General features: G+C 47.4%; 2 protein-coding genes across 3 annotated transcripts; both read left to right on the top strand.

The window, feature by feature from the left end:
• Nucleotides 1-502: 502 nt before the first annotated feature.
• On the top strand, nt 503-3210 carry LOC109742191 (uncharacterized). The gene is made up of 6 exons (XM_020301283.4): nt 503-837; nt 1281-1738; nt 1834-2026; nt 2100-2164; nt 2271-2484; nt 2594-3210. The coding sequence occupies exons 1-6, from the start codon at nt 709-711 to the stop codon at nt 2927-2929; spliced, it is 1395 nt and encodes a 464-aa protein (XP_020156872.1). The 5' UTR covers nt 503-708; the 3' UTR covers nt 2930-3210.
• Nucleotides 3211-6405: 3195 nt separating this feature from the next.
• LOC109742183 (uncharacterized) lies at nt 6406-12964 on the top strand. Of its 2 annotated transcripts, none has more exons than XM_020301270.4 (6): nt 6406-6742; nt 9778-10466; nt 10903-11095; nt 11416-11480; nt 11577-11787; nt 12180-12964. In XM_020301270.4, the coding sequence occupies exons 1-6, from the start codon at nt 6581-6583 to the stop codon at nt 12525-12527; spliced, it is 1668 nt and encodes a 555-aa protein (XP_020156859.1). In that variant the 5' UTR covers nt 6406-6580; the 3' UTR covers nt 12528-12964. The 2 variants fall into 2 exon arrangements, with proteins under 2 accessions (XP_020156859.1, XP_020156861.1); XM_020301272.4 differs by having other exon boundaries at nt 6426-6742; nt 11688-11787; nt 12180-12874.
• The last annotated feature ends 10170 nt before the right edge of the window (nt 12965-23134 follow it).

The raw sequence follows: 23134 nt of genomic DNA, 5'->3' as shown, positions 1-23134 counted from the left end.
GTTGTCTGATGTCTGCCCCTTTGAGACTAGCCACAATGGGTAGTAACATAGACTAGTAACATGCCCATGTTAGTAGTCTATGTTACTATCTTTATAGTGGGAAGTAACATATGTGTGGTAACATGCAACACTTCATTTATTAGGCTATAGACACATCTTGCCTTGATATGTGTGATGTTACTCATCCTAGTAGTAACTAGCTATGTTACCACTTTCACCTCTTTCTTTAATTATTGCATGCCACATCATCTATTTAACCTAGATATGTGTGATGTTACTACCTATGTTACTCCCATTGTGGGTAGTCTGAGAAAGCTCCATGCGACCCGTACTAGCATTTCTGCACGCCAATAAATGTGAAAACAACAATTTTAAGTGGATCACCACCTTTCGTCGTCTAAAGGTTTATATCTGGTGCACCGAATTGGATGAAGGGAGCAGTCCACATCACATGATCAAGGGCACTTGCATCATCACATCCTTGAAACCTTCCTTCTTCCACGCATTTCAACACCCTCGTACGCTCCCACTTCCCAAATATGCCCGCCAAGCTAGCATCACTAAAGACCGGGCAGAGTCCAAGTTAATACGTACTAGAAAAAAGGGCTAGCGGGAAAAGGAGAAAGAGAGAGATGACGAGTTCATCGCTTCGGGCGTTCGTTCTACCGAGGCGGGAAGAAGGCAGCGTATCAGGCTGAGAGATCAGAGATGCAGCCTCCGGCGAAGGCTGGCCGGCTCACTCGGAGCCTGACTGTGAACGGCGGCGTGTTCATCTTCATCGCCGCGATTGTCGCCTGCGCTTTCGTCTCCGCCTACTGGATGTCTGCCAGCGCCAGAGTAAAGTTTTCTAGCTTCGCTCGCTCTCTCGCGCTCTCTCTCTCTCTCTCTCTCTCTCTCTCTCTCTCTCTCTCTCTCTCTCTCTCTCTCTCTCTCTCTCTCTCTCTCTTGTTTGCTGAAATGCTGTGATATAATTACAGATGCATCATGGCTTATCGCAGAATAGTAGTTTGAGTTTGCTGATCATCCGGGTAGGGTCATGGTAGGGTAGGGCAGGACTTCAGAGAGTTGCGACAGTACTTGGTACCGGCCGACCGATGCATCAGAAGTTCAGAACATAGAACAGTACTACCACGGTTGCCGACAAGTCTGCCGGGCAACTGAACCACCAGCCACTGAACATTCGGAAACAATTTCGTTAAGATGGGACTGGATTGCATCATTTGTTACTATTAAGAGACGCATGACAACATCTTGGTATGAAATTCGTATACAATTTACAGGTTGCTTCGATCATTCCTGCCGGTTGGGGGGCCCTTCCTCCGCAGCAGCCACCTGCTCCGGCGCCGGATGCCGCAGAACCAGCGACGACGGCGTGCCCGGCCTACTTCCGGTGGATCCACGAAGACCTGCGGCCATGGCGAGCCACGGGGATCACGCGCGAGACGTTGGAAGGCGCCCGCCGGTACGGCGCCAAGTTCCGGGTGACGGTGCTCGCGGGGCGCCTCTACGTGGCGCGCTACGGCCGGTGCTTCCAGACGCGGGACGTGTTCACGCAATGGGGCATCCTGCAGCTGCTCCGGCGCTACGCTGGCCGCCTCCCCGACCTCGATCTCATGTTCGACTGCCAGGACCTGCCGGTCATCAACGCCGGCGACCACACGCCTCCGCCGCTGTTCCGGTACTGCGGCAGCGAGTTCACGCTGGACATCGCCTTCCCTGACTGGTCCTTCTGGGGCTGGTAAATACTCCTACTCTGCATGGCATCGCGCCAATCATGCCGCGTCTATTGAGGAGTGCTAATTGTTGATCGGTTCTGTTTGAACTTATACGAAGGCCGGAGCTGAACATAAAGCCATGGGAAGCATTGAGAAGGGAGATCAGTGAGGCGAATGCGGCGTTGGACTGGACGCGCAGGACGCCGTACGCGTACTGGAAGGGGAACCCGACGGTGGGCGCGGCGCGCCGGGAGCTCCTCAAGTGCAACGTCTCCCGCGAGCGTGACTGGAACGCCCGGATCTACGTGCAGGCACGCCACAGCTATGCCGTACGTAGTTCAGTGTCAGTAATGCTCATCAGCGCACGCTCTGCATTTTTTTCAGGACTGGAGGACGGAGGTGCGAGACGGGTTCAGGGCATCGGACTTGGCCAAGCAGTGCACGCACAGGTAACATTGCTCTCGCCCACGCTCGTGGTCGTGCCACGGGCACATTGGCACGCACGCTGGCGCCTGACGGTGACATTGTTGGCACCGCTGGTGCAACGACGGGCAGGTACAAGATGTACGTGGAAGGGCGCGGGTGGTCGGTGAGCGAGAAGTACATCCTGGCGTGCGACTCCGTGACGCTGGTCGTGCGCCCGAGGTTCCACGACTTCTTCTCCAGGGGGCTCGTGCCGCTGCGACACTACTGGCCCGTGCGCGGTGACCGCGGCCAGTGCCGGTCCATCAAGTTCGCCGTGGACTGGGGCAACTCGCACCCAGGCAAGGTATACGTACTGCTACCTCATTTCGGCAGCCTCCGTCCAGCCCGTCGCACCGCCAGAGATTCTGAACCACTGCTCCCGTCTCATCGCTCGTCGGTGCTCGCACTTGCAGGCGCGGGAAATAGGAGGAAATGCGAGCCGGTTCGTGCAGGAGGAGCTGACGATGGATAATGTGTACGACTACATGTTCCACCTTCTGAGCGAGTATGCTAGGCTGCTGCGGTACAGGCCCACGGTGCCGGACGGGGCCGTGGAGGTCACCGTGCGGTCCATGGCGCGCGGAAGGCGAGGGCTGGAGCGGGAGTTCATGGCGGGCACGGCGGTGAACGTCTCGGGCAGCGCGGAACCGTGCGAGCTGCCGTTGCCTTTCGGGTCCGAGGAGCTGGAGACGCTGCGGAGGAGGAAAGCCGATGCGGCGAGGCGGGTGGAGACGTGGGAGGAGCGGTGACCGACGACTGACCAACGAAGGAGACAAGAGTCAAAGGATGGCGTATCTGAGTTTCTGACATGCGCATTGGATCGACCATAGTGCAGTTGGAGTGGTAATGGCAGGGAAACATGATGAGAACGGTAAAAGGAAAATGCAGAGGTGTTTAGATGAATGAATCAATGCTTTTTTAAACACCGATGCTTAGGAGAGGTGTTTAAAAAAGCCGATGCGGCTAGGCCTTGTTCGATGCAAGACGCTTAGGAGAGGTGTTTAGATGAATGAATCAATGCTTTTTTAAACACCGATGCTTATATGTAGAGAGTGAACGCTTAATCAAGCATCTTTCATGTAGAAATAGGCACTACACCGATGTTTATATGTAGAGAGTGGACGCTTAATCAAGCGTCTTTTTTATAAAAGTAGGCACTGTGCTTCAAAAAATTTCAATTTATTTTTTAAAACATCACCTTAAGCATCTAGCATTGTACGAGGCATAGTGAGGTGCGGCCGCACCAAAATGCGGTTGTTGGTATGCTTTGCCGCTCAGTCGTGGAAGTGATGGAGCGGTTGATCCATGGTATCCGTACTCCTGATTCAGATTGCCGCAATCAGGACCTCTTTACAGTACTATGTCTCTCTGCCTTTGTGGCAACGGCATTCCATTCCGCGTTGCATGGGCATCGGAAAACAGAGAAAAATGACGAGAGCAGATAATTATTGATCGATATAAACGACAGCAGAGAATATGGGTGTTTCGTAGAATTATATGACTGGTGGCGTTGTCTATTCATAAGTTGTATGGGATTTTTCTTTTAGCTCTTTCATTACTTAGCTCTTGAATCATCATCCGACCATTCTATGTTTCACCATCTTCCATAAATTATTCTTGCAAATAAAAACTTCAGTAACTATGATCTCTGCACCAACTGTAGATGTATATAACCATGAAATATTTACATAGCCAAAAAACTTGGAGAAAAATAATAGAAAAAAAAGCCACACATGATTGGCGAATTGTGGAACACAATGCATGTCAAAATTGGTTATGAATTTCAATGATTTCAGTGGACACTGAAATATTTACCTTTTGGTCAAAACAGTTTACTCATTTCAGTTGTACACAAGAATCCAAATTTCAAATATATTTTCAAAATTTTCAAAAAAAAATTTATAATTTCAAATAAATGTTTCTGTGCTTTGGCCAAAATGCAAACCAAAATCATTAAAATTCACTGAAATTCTGTAGGTGCGGAAATATATCTGAAACTAAAACTTAAAACCATGCTACCTTGTAACCCTCTAAAAGTGCTACCAAGAGATCATACACACGCAACAGTAACTATATGCCGATGAGGTGTAGAGAATGTTAGCCATCACCCCGCAAAAAAGAAATGTTAGCCATCACCCTGCAAAAAGAAATGTTAGCCATCAAAGTGAGCTCTACAACCTTTATAGAAGCATCCGACCAAGCGCTCACCACACCACCATCACTGAAACCAGTCGAAGGACTAACATGATTCAAAAATTTAACGAATTTTTCGTACTTTTAGGTATCGAAATGTTTGCAGCCTCAAAACTTAGGATCAAATTCAAACAATTTAAAATCAGATTTAAATTAGCTCAAAAATTATTTAAATTAAGTGGATGTTATTACGGTCTATAGTTTACCCCTTAACTGTGGAAATGGGTAGTCATAACTATTGAAACTAGATGATGTCTCGCGCATTTTGTTGCGGGAACCTTGTAATAAATAGTTGCTAAAAACAACTAAATCTGATGGAAAGCAAATATAAGCTTAAAAAAGTAAAACATATGAAATGTCTAAAAAGAAGGAAAAACTTTTGGATTACGGTTAAAAGAACGTTATTTCTAATAAAATTGAGAAGAATGAACTACATGGGTATGTTGCAAACGCCCAACACATATAACGTCCATAAACATACAAAATCTAATGAAAAGTAACTTGTAGTTACTATGTATGAATTGACAATGTTGCGCTACATGCATATAGTAATGCAAAAAATTGCTTAGAGCATCTACGACCATGATTGGCTAATATCGATCCCCAAACGTCCATGAACGTGCCCGGTCACGACCCTTAATTTATGCTTGCATGCAATGCAACCATGTCCCCTACATCCTCCTCAATTTTTCCGGTCAAATGCATGTGATTGGTCGAGATGGAGAGAGAAAGAGAAAAGAAATAATAAAGAACCGTGGTGGGCTGCATCCTATGTGGAGGGCTGCCTGGACACGCTCGGACATCCTCATATCCTCCTCATTTTTTGTATGGATATGGGGATTCACGGACAACCCAATCATATGAGCGCAAAATGAGGAGTCTGGTTGGGTGTCTTTTTTCTTCTCTCTATTGTCTGGACAATGCCCGTGCAATCATATGGGACGTTTGGGGGGTCTGGCTATAGATGCTCTTATGACTTAATTGCATGGTTTGCTTATGTGGCATGTTTGCATGGTTAAGAAAATAGATAATGGGTTGTAGCTATTTAGGAATAGAGGATTGTTTGGTTCACTCGACAAAGAAAAAATATGAAAATGTGAAAATTCATGAAAGTAAAATTTTGACATATGACCTATGAATTTCTATCGAACGCATTTTAGAAGAATACGAGGGATAAATTACCCATATCACCACAATATTTAACTTTATTTTGTTTTTTATAAGTCTAACTCGTTTTGTACTTATTTAACTCTAAATCAGTGCTTTCAGCTGTTTAATTTCTGCACATCGGAATCCTTCTAGGGTTTAGAAAATCAAAATAAGGCCATACCTCTAGCACATCAAGGTAAAAAAAGGAGTTGAGTTATGTGTAAACTGATTTTATATAACAAAGTGTGAACTAATGCCTTTTTTCCCTCTAAAGATCACATCACGGGTTAGACATCCCACCACACTTCATTAAGACGAATGGTGTGTACTACACCGGGAATGCGAATAGGGATATTCGAACTCACGCGGGTGGGCAGGTATCAACACCTGCTGACCACCGGGTTTTTTTTTTGCGGAAAAACTTTCAATCTATTCATCTTCAATCATGACAATACAACGAACACCAGAAATAAAAATTACATCCAGATCCGTAGACCACCTAGCGACGACTACAAGCATCGAAGCGAGCCGAAGGCGCGCCGCCGTCATCGCCCCTCCATCATCGGAGCCGGGCACAACTTGTTGTAGTAGACAGTCGGGAAGTCGTCGTGCTAAGGCCCCGTAGGACCGGGTTGAGCCACAATTCACTTACTTTTCTTTTCTATAGGATAAAAAAATCATAAATTTTGGGAAGTCTTGCAGATTCTTGTGTGATTGCATGGTTTATATTTACCACTATAATTACTTTCATAATTTTCAAGAGATGTGTGTGTGTGTTCATTTCCATCTTCTCGTTGTGGAAAGTCGTTGACGTGTTCAACGTAGCTGCTGCTGCGCTAGCCCGTGGAGACGTCATAAATTGTGGGCCGTTGTCTGCCCCTGTGCCGCTGGGAGCGTCATAACTTAACAGAAGAGCTCGTGCTTATACCGTCAAAGGAAACCGAGCACCCGCTCACTCTGCTGCTCTTCAAGCAGCACTGGAACCGTGGAACATCTCGCCGCGTAGTATACCTGAGCCAATAGAGGTCACCGGCGATTGGCGAAGAAGGACGGCTGCCATGGCGATGGAGGTGGCAGCAGCTGGGGCCGTGGACGGACAGCGATCCAGCAAGTTCGTCGCGGCGTTGTCGAGAACGAGCGCGACCTTCCTCTTCTTCTCCGTCGTCGTCGTCGGAGCGGTCGCCGTATCCACTCGCTGGATCACCACCACCACCTCTACTGTGAGTTGCTACTTGAAGCTTTTCGATTCCTCGGTTGATTTTGTGTCTCCGGTTGCCATGCCGGAAGGCTCTGCTCTGCTGCATGCATGATCGGTAGCAACAGCCCAGCTTCTTGATGCAAATGACTAGAATTTCCCTTGGACCCTTCCCTTCTCAAAGAATCGAGTTCTTAGCCGCGCAAAAGTACTCGTGTTACACGAGTACTTTGGTTGACTTGAGGGACGACGCCGACCGTCGTCTACTCCTAGTCTCCTACCAAGGACTACGGCAGCGATAGCCGCTCTGCCATGAATGCAACTCTTAGGTCTGGGGGGTTCACGTAACGTTGTGAGTGTCGACACGGTGCTTCAGTCCATCCCAGTCCGTTAGCCGCCGGCATGGACCACGGCGTTGAAAGCTGGTAAGTATGCCGTATTAGTTTTTTTCCTTTCTCGTGTCTGCTTTGTGTTGTGCCCTTCACGTCACGGTGCCCATGGACGCACTACGCACAGTACCACACTACAGGCGCTAGCAGCAGCCCCCCTCGGTCAGTGTAACCCGGAGGGTCAGCTGCGAGGTCATCTTCCTCCCTGCCGTGCCGGCGTGCCGCTGCCGCCTCCTTTTTTCGGGAGAAAGAACTGAATGAAAACGAAGGGGCCAAAGGAAAAGCGGTGTTTTGATAAGATGTAGAAAGGGTAGAGAAAACGAAGGGAACGACAAGAAGAAAGGGGGAGGGCTCACGAGAGAGTGCACGGGTCGTTGGAATTTTTGAGGTCGGCCGCAGATGCCTCTCCAGTTGGTCAGTCCGTCGGTGAGCTTTGTTTAGTAAAGGTTTTCATTCCTTTTTTGCGGATGAGTAAGAGGTTTTCATTCTCTTTTTTTGCGGGTGAAAAGGTTTTCATTCGATACTGGAATAAAGAGGAAGACGGCCATTGATCTCTGACTTGTGAGGTTCGGTTTGAATAGGGAGATATTTTGATTAGGAAGTCATGCGGGTGTAAGAGAGAGAGTGAGAGTGTGTATTCAATAATCCTACGTCCTCTGCTTACTTAATGAATGAGGCAAATCTTTTACCCGTTTTAGAAAAAAAATCCTACATCCATAGGTGATTTATAGTTGTTGTTTCTTCTTCCGAAATTAACCTTCTATCCTTTTTTCTCTCTCCCTGTTGAGTCGTCGGCGCACAACGTAGATCTCATTTCAAAATGACCACTCTTATTCTCTAAAATCATAAACTACAAAAAAAAAAACTTAGTGGGCTCATGTTCAACCGCCCCAAAGAAAGCGAGAGGGATAAAGTTATGACCCACTTACGAAGCGGGCTCCGCTTGTCATTGTCTATATAGAAAATAAAAATGGTGGTATTGGTAGTCCAATAAAGGGGAGCGCTTATACCGGCTCACCTTTCACTGTGCATTGCATATAGGAGTGAATCTTAGGTATTCTTCTACATATGCTTTTAGATCGATTTTTTACTTTTTTTTATAATGTGAGTTATGCTGGTGCTTACCGAAAGAAGAATATGTTTTTTTTGCGAGTGAAATAATGTATTACTCAACTGAAGCAGTTCATACAATCAATCGTAGCTAGCTCCATAGCATCCGAAGAATCCGAACCAATCCAAGTCATGGTTATATGTTTGATAGTATACTGAAAATGATGGAGCTAAGGATTGTCAGACTTTGATGCTGATTCGTTTTTCGAAACGATTTTGCTATTTACCAACCAACAGGATGGTCATCGTCAATAACCATCGAATCTTATATACGAGATTCGTGCAATTATGAAATCAGGCAGACATCTTGATTGAACGGTTACTATTGTTGAATTAGAAAGAATCACCAACCCTCCAAAAAAGAAGAATTATTTCTCACTTCATTTTGAAGAGTAAACTACAAAAAACCATCATATTTGTGGACTCTTGATAAAAAGAGGCACAATATTTTTTTTTGCAAAAACTCGTCATCATTGTGCTCACGGTTTATGAAAAACACTTACCCGTCAATTAGATCAGTTTAAGTGAAAACCGAATGGATGGGTTCCGCTATCAATTCACACTTTTGTGGACTGTTAAACTATACAAAGAGCTCACCGTCATTGTTTCACTCCTCTCTCTCTCTCTCTCTCTCTCATCTTCATCCATGTATAGGATGCACACAATTGGATGGAGATGCGCAATGAGCTCGAAGTCGTCCGAGGCTGGGTGACATCTAACATCGTTGGAAACGGGGAAGGAAGGCTCCTCCGGTTGGTATATTGTACAAGTAACACACGTTCACGGAGCAGGGTTCATCAAGCTGTCTGGCATCGTCCTCGTCAAGCGTGCGGGCCCAGTTCATGTGCTCGCCCATGAGAGAAGTCCTCGCATTGTGGCGAGTGTTGTTGGACCCGACCGTCTGTCCTCACTGGGGTGCATGTAATGCAATCTTGTCACTAGCCTTCCTGGCGCCGTTCGAGCCCGTCGTTCTCCAATGCGCATGCAACACCGTCGAAGCTCGTCGTTAGCCATTGTGTGGGTGCTCCTGAAGGCGGTCAGGTCGCCGAACGCAAGCCCCACGCCCCCAGGTGCGGGTGTGTGTCCCTGCCACCGTTCGCCGACTACTGCAGCAACCGAGTAGCATAGGTGGTGTGTGTCTGCTAGGTGTTCGGAAAATGCCGACACCACTCACGAAGGAAGAGGAGAGGTTGACCGGGTCGCTTAACTTTGTCTCGTCCGTCCATTTTCCTTGTGCCATGTCATCACTTACAGCGGGAACCATCGTCTGGTCTCACTCAAACCGTGCTAATCGATCGATCAACATTTTTCGCAAACTGCTAGCACAATGGTGACGGGTTTTTGCAAAAAGAAAACAAAAGCATGTTTTTTTATCTAGGTCCACAAATGAGGTGTTTTTCTTTTGTATTTTACTCCATTTTGAAAAAAAAGTGGTCAAATTCATAAAAAACATACTACTACTCCATTGGTTCAGTTTACCATTTGCATTTTTTACGCTTGTGATTTTATTATCAGTATCTTCCTTGGATCGTTGCAATGATCGTCTCATTCGTTTTTGCAGTTGCAGGTAAGCTTCCCGACCACCGCGGCCATTCCCGCCGCCGCCGCCGTTCTCCACCCCAAAACACAGCACCCCAGCCCATCACCGCAGTTGCCCTCCAGACCACCACGACCGCCACCTGCCGCCTACTCCATCTCTTGCCCCACCCCTCCCCTCCGTCGCAACACCTCCCACGCCGCCAGAGCGGGCAAATCTTCCCAAACCCTGGGCCTCGCGCTCTCCTCCTCGTCCTCCTGCCGCTCCGACCCCGACCTTCCACCAGCCACCACCTCCGCCACCGCCGCCCGCTCACCCTCCAACTCCTCGTGCCCATCCTACTTCCGCTTCATCCACGAGGACCTCCACCCATGGCGCGCGGCGGGGGGCGTCACCCGCGCCATGCTCGCGCGCGCCCGCGCCACCGCCAGCTTCCGCCTCGTCGTGCTGCGGGGCCGCGCCTTCGTGCAGCGGTTCCGCCCGGCGTTCCAGACGCGCGACCTCTTCACCATCTGGGGGATTCTCCAGCTGCTCCGCCGCTACCCCGGCCGCGTCCCCGACCTCGACCTCATGTTCGACTGCGTCGACTGGCCCGTCGTCCGCGCGCACCTCTACCGCGGGGAGCACGCCCCCTTCATACCGCCGCTCTTCCGGTACTGCGGGGATGACAGGACGCTGGACATCGTCTTCCCAGATTGGTCATTCTGGGGCTGGTAATTATGCTTGCTCGCCTTCTTCATTCTTACTCTATAATAACTGTATAAAATGCTCCTCTGATTAATACGTGAATTCCATATGCTTCATTATTGGTAATCAAGAAGATAACATAGAAATTGTCTGTCTATCTATGTGATTACATTTGGTCTGAAATGAAAGACAGTAATGAAGAACAGTGTATCAGAATTTTGATGACAGTGAAGTTGATTATGTGTTTGCCTATGATATTTTGGACAACGAATCATAATTTTGTTAATGAATCATTACTGATGTGATAAGCATTATCCGCAGGCTGGTAAACTACTATTAGCAAACACTTTGAGTATTGCTAATAGTTCAAATGTCTAGGAATTTCCAAAACTTGAAAGTTGGGCACTGCATACTCAGTTGTGCACATAAACTCTCACTATAATACCGCTTCATGGTTGGCAGGCCGGAGATCAACATAAAACCATGGGATGCGCTGTATAAAGATTTGAAGGATGGTAATAGTAAAGGAAAATGGTTCAGTAGAGAACCTTATGCTTACTGGAAAGGGAATGCAGCAGTTGCGACATCACGGCAGGAATTGGTTAAGTGTAATGTCTCCAGCACGCAAGATTGGAATGCAAGGATTTACACTCAGGTAACTCGCATGTTAATGGTGTCACTCATGTAGTTATCGAACCTTGAAGAAAGTACATCATCTCCTTTCCCCCCTTTTCATGTGGACCTGCATAGTTTAATTTGGCATACTTAAAACACATGGTTTAACTTGGCATATTCAAAACCATCAAATTCTGCTGGTTGTTTTTTCTTTTTTGGAAAAGAAGCATTATTTATCTCATTGTCAATGCATCGATAGGATGCACACAGCCATGTGGGTGCTTACTTGTGCAAATATCTTTGCTTTTGGTGGCGAATATTAACATCTCTTATGGTTTTACTTTATTCTTTGTGTTGCAGGACTGGTTCAAAGAGAGCAAGGAAGGGTATAAGACCTCGAATTTGGGCAGTCAGTGCACTCACAGGTTTACTTTGCGTTCCTGTTAGTTTTTCGGTGATAAAAAACAAGATTTACAGGTTATTTTTGTGTGGCTAAGTTCCTAACACTGAACATTCAACAGGTACAAGATCTATATAGAAGGATCAGCATGGTCTATCAGTCAGAAATATATTCTAGCATGTGATTCAATGACACTGTTGGTCACACCAAAATACTATGATTTCTTTTCAAGGTCTCTTATGCCGCTTCAGCATTATTGGCCAGTTCGGGATGACAATAAATGCGCCTCAATACAATATGCTGTTGACTGGGGCAACTCTCACAAGCAATTGGTACATTCCTTCTATCAGCATTTAAATATGCATGTGATTACGTTTTTCACTGCTGAACATTATTAATGGAAATGGAGTGTCATGGATTATTTTCTTACCTTCTGTTAAAAGTACATAGCATCAAGATTAGATGTGATGTAAACTGTGAACCATAACCAAAACATGAAATGAAAGCAAGCATTGACTTGCTGATGTTTGAGCACTTCAGCTAAGCCCTGGTAACTTGAAATTTTCATCCAAACTTCTGTATTGACTTTGACCAGGCTGAATGCATGTCTGGTGTTTAAGGATACATTCCTTAAGAGCTGACTGTTATCGAACCTGAATATTGAGAATTTTAACCATGTTGTTTATTAGTCTATTACATTCTTCTTGACAAATCTACTCCATAGGCACAGCGCATAGGAAAGGAAGCAAGCGATTTCGTTCAACAAGAGGTTAATATGGACCATGTGTATGATTACATGCTTCACCTTTTAACCGAATATGCCAACCTTCTAACGTTCAAGCCAACTAAGCCACCTGAAGCTGTTGAGGTCTGTCCTGAATCTTTGGTCTGCCAAGCTGAAGGCACTGAGAAGAAGTTTCTTATGGAATCCATGGTGAAGTCTGCCCATGATTCAGGTCCATGTGATCTTCCCCCACCTTTCAATCCTCAGGAGCTCACAATGTTAAAACAGAGGAAAGAAAATTCAATTAGGCAGGTTGAAATGTGGGAGCGGAGAGCTTCAACAACTTAGATAACATACTTTGGGAACTGGATTTGCTGACGTGGCGCAGGCCAAGACCGATATCGCTGACTCACACCGCTATTGAGGGCACACAGAGAAGAGACTGTGGAAGCACGGTGAGCGTGCCCGCATGGTGCTGCCCTGCACGTGTTTCGGGGGCTAAATATGATTTCAGTGAAAAAGGACCTGGATTAACCAGGATAAAAAGCTCAGGGTTTGAAATTCCAGAATTGGAAGTTCAAGCGTTCGTATCAGACCGTCTTCAAGTTCAAGGTTGAAACTAGACTTTACTCTTTAGAGTGCGATATGAACTGTTGATATTATTTTTTATGAAAGGTCCAATTTGCAGTTGTTAAGTTGTGCTGTGCTGAATTTATGTATAAGCTGTTGCGGAAATGTTGGTACCCTGCTTTACAGGATTTTTTATTGACACTCCCAGTACACCAGAAGGTAAACTCCTTTTTCGCTGACTTATGCCAAAATCATGTGGCCAGAAGGTACAGTATGACAAAATCATATAACTGAATAGATATTGCATATACATACATATATGGAAGATCAATGCCAAAGAGTTCTGCATGTATTCCTTGTGGTTTGCCCTGCTTCTCTGGTATGCAAGAAGGCAACACTTCATTCTTTGTGCTACTTGCAGTTTTCATTTTGTGTGACGATGGCACATTCAGCCCATAACTAAATTCTCTCTCGGTTTGATTCTGCTTGTAGGTCACAATTTCACTCCAATTGCCATTCATTCTTTAGCACCTTGATGCCTACCTCACTGACATGCTAAAGTTTTTTTATTAAAGGCCATGTTCTTGTAGATGTCTTTTTAAACATTTGTCATTTTTCTCCATAGGATGTTGCCAGTTTGCCCATTTGATAGAATATTAAAGTCCATCGTGATTCAGTTTTGGTTCGTTGAAGGCCAGAGCATTTCAATTTTCAAAAGAAGCATCGACAGAGATTAGCAATTTTGATGCACTGATTACCGTCTGATGGCCAAGCTATTCCTCATGCAATTTCAAGACAAAATCCAGAGTCTGTTTTCTATAGCTTTTTATCCCTGTTATTTCACATGTTTGTTAGCATGGTGGAAAGTGATATGGTTTGAACAAGTATGCAACCGTCCTGTTTTACAACTGTTGTTGCCTTAGATGCTTTATGAACTTATAAAAATTTCAAAACTGCCATCCTGCTAGCATGTCGTATTAGGTAACTATAGGAGGCAGTTGATAGCTACACAAACAAAGAGCAAACAGCCTGTCGGATACAGCACAGATCAATCAAACTGTTAGTCGCCTATTTGTCTACTTGTCTAGTTCTATCTGTGTTCGGTTGAAGAAGTTGCAAGCTGTAGAAGATTCCACTTGTGACAACTTAATCACCAGGGCCCACTCTTACCTCAATGGTCCCAGCAGGTCAGTGGGCTGCTGCCATATGTATATGTGTGGGCATAGGAGCAGTTCCCATCAGGTTAGCGCAAATTAATTCTTGGACATTGACTTAAGACAAGATGAACTTGATCAGGGTCTTAGCTAGTTTTATTATGTACACTTGCCATGTGGACGAAGATGAATTTGTGTATGACAATGAGCTTGGTCAGGGTCTTAGCTAGTTTTATCCAGATCATGACATTTTTCACCATAATTGTTTTAAGTTATATAATATCTGCACTTGCCAACTTGACATGACGTGAGAAGATGGAATTGTGTATGACCTATTGACAATGAGATTGGTCAGGTGTCAATAAATAAGTTGGCGATTTCCTTTTATCTGTTATCTTGTACCGCGTCTAGTTTTCTTCAGATTCCACTTGTGAGGATTTAACCAGCAGAGCCCGCTCTTAATTACCTCAATGGCCCCAGCTGGTCAGTGGGCTGCTGCCATATGCGTGTGCACAGGAGTAGAGCCCATCAGGCCAGCGCAAATGCTTAGACATTGACTTACATACAGTCTTGTTTTATGTCAAGGTCTTCTCCTTGAACCACCAAGCGTTCATCAGACATTGTTATAGGTTCAGGTCTTCTCCTTGAACCGCGCCCCCACCCTATCTTCATTCTCCACAGATCTGCTCCGCCCCTGTGCTTTGCTTCTCCATGGAACAAATTGATAGAGTGAGAAATGCAACCCAGGCAGCAAAGGGATTCGCCTCAAGCTCCGCCGGGCAGCTAGCAAGGATTGAGGGCCTGGTGACTGTGGGCTGCATCCTCGTCGGCATCCTTGTCGTGTCCAACTCGAGGCGACGCCATGATGGCCGTTCCTTGGCCAGGCTCGTCGTCTGGGGTGCCTTCATGTTCAACTTCCCGGTGATCTCCTACACCATCGGCCTGATGCAGTCGTCATCCATCCAGAACGAGCTCTTCGTCGTGTGGGCCTCCTTCCTCCTCCTCCTCCTCGGCAGCGCCGACACCATGACGGCGTTCAGCTTCAACGACAACAGCCAGCAGACAAGATCCATGATGCACCAGGGCCTGCACATTATCTACCTGCTGTTTCTCATTCTCTACTACAAAGGTCAGCTCGCCAGCAACTTCCTCATCAGTTTGTTTCTGCTCTGGGGCTTAAGCGTTTTAAGGCTATGCCTGAGGGGCAAGGCCTACCGGTCAACGTGCCGGTCCCGTGGGCTAATTAGGGAAAACCAGGTCATGTTCGAGTACATGCTGTACGAGCCATTGAACAGCCACTTTCTCCAAGATGGTGCCTACAACCCAGAAACCATGGAGGGGTACATCTATCTTGTCGACGGCAAGGAAGTGAAGGAGGTGAAGTTAGGGGACGAGATCATACACGTGGCTTACCACGTGCCGAAAAGGGTGGACGCCGCCGAAATCGAAACAGTGAACGTCGCCGAAATTGAAACGGTGAACGTCGCTGGAAACGAAACGGTGGTGGATGTCGCCCAAATTGAAATGGCGGATGCCGCTGGAACCGAGATGGTGGATCCCGCCGCCAAAAAAACAGTGGACATCTTCAGAATCTGGCAATGCAAAGGGAAGTTGCTGCAATGGAGCGGCAGCGATCAAGGCACTTCGAGGCGGAGGGACCTGTGTCTCTCCTTTGCTCTCTTCAAGATTCTCAGGCTAAGGTTTGCAACTGATCATGTCGGCAATATAGACTTCGGGGAGGACAAGTGTCGAGATTTCGTTCTCAAAGGGCTCCTCTCGGATGATGAAGACCTTGACAGAGCATTTCGGGTAGTCGAGGCAGAGCTTGGTTTCCTCTTTGATTTCTTCTACGCTCGGTACCCGTCAATCAAAGACACCCTAGCTCCCGATTTGATTGTATATGCTGCGATCCTTGCAACCAGCATATTTACTCTCTTCTGCCCAGACCTCAAGCACCGGCCTACAGGGTTTAGTGCAAACATCTTTATCCATGGCTTCAATCTTGATCTTCTCGTCACTCGGTTGGTCATCGTTTGGTACATCCTTCTTGAGTCGTACCAATTCCTTTCGTTGTTCATCTTCTCCGACTGACACAAGGTGAAGATGCTGTGCCGGTATGTGCGAAAGGAGTCATGGCACAGGGCGCTCGTGGAGATCCCACTCAAGTTCCTGTGCCATTTCACCTTCACAAAGTACTGGAAGGGAAGCATCGGCCAGTACTTCGTCTTCGAGAATGTCCATCCTCATCCGTTCAAGTCCTTCCTATCATGGATATCGCTCGAGACCCTGGACTCGTCACTGATGACCAAGTCCATCAGCTTGCCACCGCAAGTGAGGCAAGCTGTCCTCCGCCAACTCAAGGACATCAAGGGCAAGATCACTGACGGAAGGATGTGGCTGTGTGAGATGGGTGTCACCGACCTGGATCTCGACCGCGACATCTTTTACGGCCAGACGTATGCCCGCTACATCATGACATGGCACATAGCCACAAGCATCTGCAGCATCGGCCTGACCGTGCCGAGCAAGGAGAATGCCAGCGAAGAGTTCGTGAAGAATTATGTGGTCGCCACTAAGCTGTCTGGGTACTGTGCGTATCTTCTGGCCTTCAAACCGGACCTACTTCCAGATGACACTTATAGGAGCTTGTCGATTGCCCGGGGCACGCTGCACAACGCCCGTGAGTACCTTGGCAAATGCAAGTCCAACGAAGAGAAGTACAAGAAACTGATCAAGTTAGGGAGTTCAAAATCCACAGACTACGAGGTCGGCTTGCTGTCTGAGGGGTCAAGGATCGCTGTTTACTTCATTGACAGGTTTGTGGACATGGAGGAACGATGGAGGCTGCTTGCCGTATTCTGGGCGAACATGATGCTGTATATTGCCCCGTCGGACAGAGCAGTGGCACATGCCACCAGGATGGCAACCGGCGGGGAGTTTATAACACTCATATGGGCCCTGGTGGCACATGCCCACATAATAGGCAAGGTTCAGCCGCCTGGTGGCATGGGCGATCCCAAATGAGGGTGTACATTTGGTGTACAAATGTACACTCATTATTTTGGCAGTAAGCCTGTATACTTAGGTATAATTTACACACATAACCATATGGAATTGTTGCATTGTGGAGTTTGTTTATCTTACTACATGGACGAAGTGTTGTTTCATTCCTTGAATTAGCTATACATTGGTTGGTGAGAAGTGACTTATTTGTATGACTCTTTCTGTGCTATCTTCCTACTTCTTAATGGTCTATGATTGTGCGTTTGTGTATAGAGCAAGTATGTAAATCCAAGCATGTATTGATCGGTAAACATGTTTTATTGTTGATGTTTTCTTAAGAGGCTTTTATTGATTAATGTAGACCTTGTGTTGGGTGATCGTGTTGCTGGATAGGCTCATCTTGAGACACTGCTGCAATTTGTTACACTTACATGTTCCATCAATGGTCTCTTGTAGCTAGTGTTAAATGCAAGAACTCTGAACCTAAGATCGACTCTCACTACGTGTAGTTCCTTTTTCGCTGCCAAATGCCTTGAAGGATCATAACCTTTTTTTTTCTTTCTGCAAGATAAATTCTTATGATCCTTGAAGGATCATAACCTTGTGAAAGATAAGAGCATCTACAGCCGGGTGCCTCAAACCCGCCTCATACGCCCGGGCAGGCCGTCCGGTCACTGACCGGTCACAATTTTTCGGACCCAGACGGGCTCCTTAAATGGGCCTCAAACGCCCGGGCTGACCGGTACCCCTCATATCTAACCCAAATATGGGCGGATATGGGGGCCCGGGCACGCCCGCCACGTCAGACCCAACAGCTCGACCCCATCGTAAATTGCACCAAATCCACTAAACCCTTTCTCCTCCTCCTGCCGCCCTTCGACCTTTCCCGCGCTCAGACCCTCACCGTCCTCCACCCTTGCTCCCAATTCTCACCATCGGTCCCGATCCACTACCGGAGATGTCCACTAGTAGAAAACGGCCCATTTGTCCCGGTTCCAGAGGCCCATTAGCCCCGGTTCTGGAACCGGGACTAAAGCCCAAAACCTTTAGTCCCGGTTCTCTTACGAACCAAAACAGAAGGTGCTCCACGTGGCCGCTGCGGGGAGCCCAGGCAGGAGGGCCTTTAGTCCCGGTTGGTAACACCAACCGGGACCAAAAGGCTTCCACGCGTCAACAGCTCAGGAGCTGAGGTTTTTGTTTTTTTTGAAAGGAGGGGTTGGTTTAGGGGGTTTTGGAGGGTTAATTTAGGGGTTTCATATTGTGTTAGGTAGCTAATAGAGAGAAGTGTCCTCTCTTTCTCCGTGCTTGGTCGACGCTAGCTACTTTACGTATAGAGAGAACTCGACACGCTAGCTAGTAAGCAGATGAAGGAACCATTAAGTACACAAGATCGTCATGAACATATACAGAGAGAAGTGATCGACCTCTCTTTCTCTGAGAGATTGGTCGAACAACAAGTTTTCGTATATCTATCCGACGCTACTAGCTACATATATACAATATAAGATCTCTTACAATCCCTAACATCTAATGTCAAATTCCACATGGTATTCTCCGGCTTTATTTATGACGTGGTCAAGAAAGAATCCCGCCAATTCCTCTTGAATTGCTTGTATGCGATCATGTGGTAGGAGTTCATCCCGCATCTGCCAGATCTAATTTAAAGAAGGGGGTCAATACATATATATGAATGAAACTCAACACAAATGATGGTAATAAAATAAAATTGTGAATATTATTGCTTACGCACTTCATATTGTTTTTCAGTGTAGCCCCGCTCACAGGTCGAGTGGCGGATGAACTCGCAAACGTAGTATCCACAAAAATCATTCCCGCCTTCCTGCCACAAGCACTTTACGAGAATAGAGTTCAATCAAACTGATAATCAAGCATGATAGATGGTATTGATGAAACTAGCTAGAATCAATGGGAGATGCGCGGAAATAGCTAGTAGTACTTACTTTCGGGTGTGTAAATTGCAGCTCCCCCGGCGGTCCCGGAGCTATTGCGGTGAACTCTTTCCAAACCCTGCGAGACAAAGAAAATAATTACTTGATATCAGGAAATGAACGAAGTTGCCGATATGGTGCGATAATGATCGATTGAACTTACTTCTGGAGCATTTCAGTCATGTCTGCATACTTCTGGGGATCTTTTCGTCTCGAGTCTAAGACGGTTACTACTCCCTGCTCAAGCTTAATCTCTAGCAGAATAAAGTGAAAGCTGCGCACGCATGAATAACTCATCAATTACATTACTATAACCTCGAGTAATAAGGGAAACCGAATATGCACAAGACAGTAACACTCACTTGAAGTTGTAAGGAAAGAGTATTTTATCTTTGTTTTGATTTTTGAGCAACGATTGTAGCAAGTTGTCCTCGGTTTCTGTGACATTCTTTTTAACCGTCCATTCATGTATGACATTTGGGTTAATGAACCCAATGTCCCAGATTTGTGCTTTTCTGCATTCGACGATCTTCAATCTGCATAATATAGTGAGGATAATTATATATACTTGCAATGAAAGAGCTGAGCTATATATAGAGACTTAATTACAGAAGTAGTACTTACAGACAGTAGCAAGTCAAGATTGTTTTGTCGAGGGCCTTTTGATTGTATAACTGGAATAACTCGTCAAATGTAACAAACAACTGATCCATTCCAACGAGGTCGTGCTCATCTTTAATTCTCATCAAAGTATCCTTCCCAGACTCGCTGCAGGTTTTCATGTACCATTCATGGAATCTTCGCATCATCGTTGTTAGAGGAGGATGATCAGGTTTGACGAGAGGCTTCCCGTACTGGTATCTGAATTCGTCCACCTCCATTGTTTCAAACACCACATCATCGTATCTGAATTCGTCCACCTCCATTGTTTCAAACACCACATCATCGCTCAGGTAATTAGCAGGGTTGGTACCAGGCACCATCCCCGGCAGATTAGCAACGATATCGCTAGACACCTTGAGCGGGGGGGCACGATTGGTTTGCTTGTTCGCCGAGCTGGGGAATTTTTCCCACTTCTTTGTTCTGCTAACCTTTTAACACTGAAAGTAGTTCCCGACCGCCGCGCATCTTGAAATGTACTTTGAAGAGTGCGGAAATAGTTGGAATCCGGCGGAGGCGGTGGTGGTCGCTTCAGGGCATCAATAGTGCGCTGCACTTTCACCGGATCTATCATCTCCTTCGGAGGTGGAGGTTTCTTTGCAAAATGGTCCCTCACTTGGGCATGACAGATGTCCTCGTTTTCCTTCTCGGTTCTCTCATATGGTAACTTTTCCAGAGGCTTGAGAGATGGACCATATCTGAATTGCCTCCCGCCTCTGCTTGTACTGCTAGCCGCCGGAGCGGCGGCGCCTCTCTTCCGCCGTTGCTTACGAGGCGGAGAAGGAGGCGGAGTGCTCCAACGCGCCGGAGGAGCCGGAGCGGTGGCATCTGTCTTCCGCCGTTGCTGACGAGGAGGAGGAGGAGGCGGACTGCTCGGACGCGCCGGAGGAGGCGGAGTGGCCTCACAGGCCGGAGCAGCCGGAGAAGGAGGCAGAGTGCCCTGATCACTCGTCATCGTCGTCGTCGTCGTCGTCGTCGTCGGAGGAGGCGGAGTGCCCTGACTCGCCGGAGGAGGAGGAGGAGGCGGAGGCGTCCAGTTTGGAAGCTTTGATGTACTCCTTCCGCCATAGACATGGAGTCTTCAGAGCAAGACCCAGCTGAATCTCCCCTTCACCTGTAGGGTGGTCAAGCTCGAGCTCCTCAAATCCCTCCACTACTTCATCCACCATCACAACAACATAGCCATGTGGAATCAGACGGCAGTGAAAAGTTCCGTCGGGTTGAGGAGGTGCAACAGAGCCGACAACCGCCTTCAAGGTGAGGCTCTGGCATTTCATCATAAACTGGCAATGTTGAGCCTCCGTGATAGCATCCACGGGGTAACTAGTAGCCATGAAGTCAGGCTGCTGAATGAACTCCGTGGAAGCCACGCTGCTTCTCCACTGAGATGGCAGGGTAGCTTCTGGGGTAGCTTCGAGCCGCTGAGATGGAGCTCCGGCCGCTTGCTGGCTCTCAAATTGTTCCTCTAGTTTTTGTACTCTTGCATTGAGCTTCTGCATTTCGCTCAGCTCCTGTTTCCTCTTCCTCTCCCGGGTTTTGTAACCGCCTGCGCCGGGAAACCCAACCTTCCACGCAACGGAGCCTGGCGTGCCTCGTGTTCGTCCAGGGTGCTCAGGATTCCCGAGGGCCTTAGTCAGCTCGTCCTTCTCCCTGTCGGGAATGAACGTCCCGTCCTGCGCTGCGGTGTAAGGGCATATTTCTCCCTATGTGGTTTTGGTGATTGATGACAATGCTTTTGCGGACTAATCGTGTGCAGTGAGCATTTCAGATATATCATGTCTAGGCACAAGACGACTCGGTGCCCCTCGGAACATATCGAAGACGACATTTCTCTACGTTTCTTTTCGGTGGACTTGAGTCATAGGAAAGCCGTACTATTAAGAGGGGGTCTGCTTTGGAAAGGTTTGGGTGGAATCTCCACGTACACGTCTGTTCCTTTTGCACCTCCTTTCCTTTGCCTCTTTGGAGCCACCACCGTTTATCTGTGTCTCTGCAAAATGAAGGACTCCTAGTGATTGCTGTGCTGTGGCATGCGGTAGTACTGCTCATGGGAGCAGTAGTACCGCAGAGGCCCACGGTAGTACTGACAGGGGACGCGGTAATCCCGCAGGCCCTTGCGGTGGTACCGCTCCCCGAGCGCGGTAGTACCGTGGCCTCGGGCGAGGCACAGCAGCACGAGCGGAAGTAGGAGCGGATGTAATTTTTTACATCCGCGCCCTCGCGGTAGTACCGCCTCCTGGTTGCGGTAGTACCGTGTCGGATTTTTGCACAGATCGTAACTCAGCGGAAGTAGCCACGGATGTATTTTTATTCGTCCGTGCCTTCCCAGCCCAGACAAACCCTGCCTTGCGGTAGTATCGCAAGGGGGAGCGGTAGTACCGCTCCAGCGGTTCTACCGCTCTCTGCTTCAACACAACAGGGCTGGTCTAGCTCCTGCCGCGCAAGCTGTAGTACCGCAGTGCCCCGCGGTAGTACTGCAGACCCTTGCGGTAGTACCGCATGTCTGGTGCGGTAGTACCGCAGGTTGCGGGCTGGGTAAGTGGATAACAGTTGGATTTGTCCTATCACTATATAAGGGGAGTCTTCTTCTCCGAGTTGACTACCTCTTCCATCCCCAAGCTCCATTGTTGCTCTAAGCTCCATTTTCGCCCGATCTCTCTCCCTTGCTAATCAAACTTGTTGATTCTCTAGGGATTGGTTGAGAAGGCCTTGATCTACACTTCAACCAAGAGAAATTTGATTCCCCCCACTAATCCCTTGCGGATCTTGTTACTCTTGGATGTTTGAGCACCCTAGATGGTTGAGGTCACCGCAGAGCCATAGTCCATTGTGGTGAAGCTTCGTGGTGTCGTTGGGAGCCTCCAATTAAGTTGTGGAGATTGCCCCAACCTTGTTTGTAAAGGTTCGGTCGCCGCCTCCAAGGGCACCAATAGTGGAATCACGGCATCTCGCATTGTGTGAGGGCGTGAGGAGACTACGGTGGCCCTAGTGGCTTCTTGGGGAGCATTGTGCCACCACACCGCTCCAACGGAGACGCACTTCCCCTCAAAGGGAAGGAACTTAGGTAACACATCCTCGTCTTCATCGACTCTACTTTTGGTTATCTCTCACCTTTACTTGTGCAAGCTTATTTTGTGTTCTATCCCTTGCTTGCTTGTGGGCTTGGTGTTGTTGCATCATATAGGTTGCTCACCTAGTTGCATATCTAGACAACCTACTTTGATGCAAAGTTTAATTTGGTAAAGAAAAGCTAAAAATCGTTAGTTGCCTATTCACCCCCCTCTAGTCAACTATATCGATCCTTTCATGCGGCGATATACTTCTGAAGCTTCTTGACGGGTATTGCAAGTTGCTCGTCCGTCCAAACGCACTTCCCTGTTTCAGGGTCCAAAGTTCTCCCAACCCCGAAGAACCAAGTCCTTGAACGGTCTGGCCAGTTCAATGTCTCTGGTTCGACCCCTTTAGCAATCAGGTCATTCTCAGCTTTGTCCCACAACGGCTGGGCTTTGAGGTGGCCACCTGACCCCGTGCGATGGTGATACAACTTCTTTGTAGCATTTATCTTATTTGTCTCTGACATCTTCTTACTCTTGTCCGATGTCTTGTAGGCCACAAATGC

The sequence above is a fragment of the Aegilops tauschii genome, chromosome 2, assembly GCF_002575655.3.
Source record: "Aegilops tauschii subsp. strangulata cultivar AL8/78 chromosome 2, Aet v6.0, whole genome shotgun sequence".
NCBI classification, from domain to species: Eukaryota; Viridiplantae; Streptophyta; class Magnoliopsida; order Poales; family Poaceae; genus Aegilops; species Aegilops tauschii.
The sequence above is the reverse complement of the archived record's forward strand: the minus strand, read 5'-3'. Positions and strand labels throughout refer to the sequence as shown.

Coding starts and splice junctions, on each gene's coding strand:
- LOC109742191 (XM_020301283.4), top strand. CDS start 709: ATGCAGCCTCCGGCGAAGGCTGGCCGGCTCACTCGGAGCCTGACTGTG. Junction 838..1,280: donor GGATGTCTGCCAGCGCCAGA/GTAAAGTTTTCT, acceptor TACAATTTACAG/GTTGCTTCGATCATTCCTGC. Junction 2,485..2,593: donor GCAACTCGCACCCAGGCAAG/GTATACGTACTG, acceptor TCGCACTTGCAG/GCGCGGGAAATAGGAGGAAA.
- LOC109742183 (XM_020301270.4), top strand. CDS start 6,581: ATGGCGATGGAGGTGGCAGCAGCTGGGGCCGTGGACGGACAGCGATCC. Junction 10,467..10,902: donor GATTGGTCATTCTGGGGCTG/GTAATTATGCTT, acceptor CATGGTTGGCAG/GCCGGAGATCAACATAAAAC. Junction 11,788..12,179: donor GCAACTCTCACAAGCAATTG/GTACATTCCTTC, acceptor TCTACTCCATAG/GCACAGCGCATAGGAAAGGA.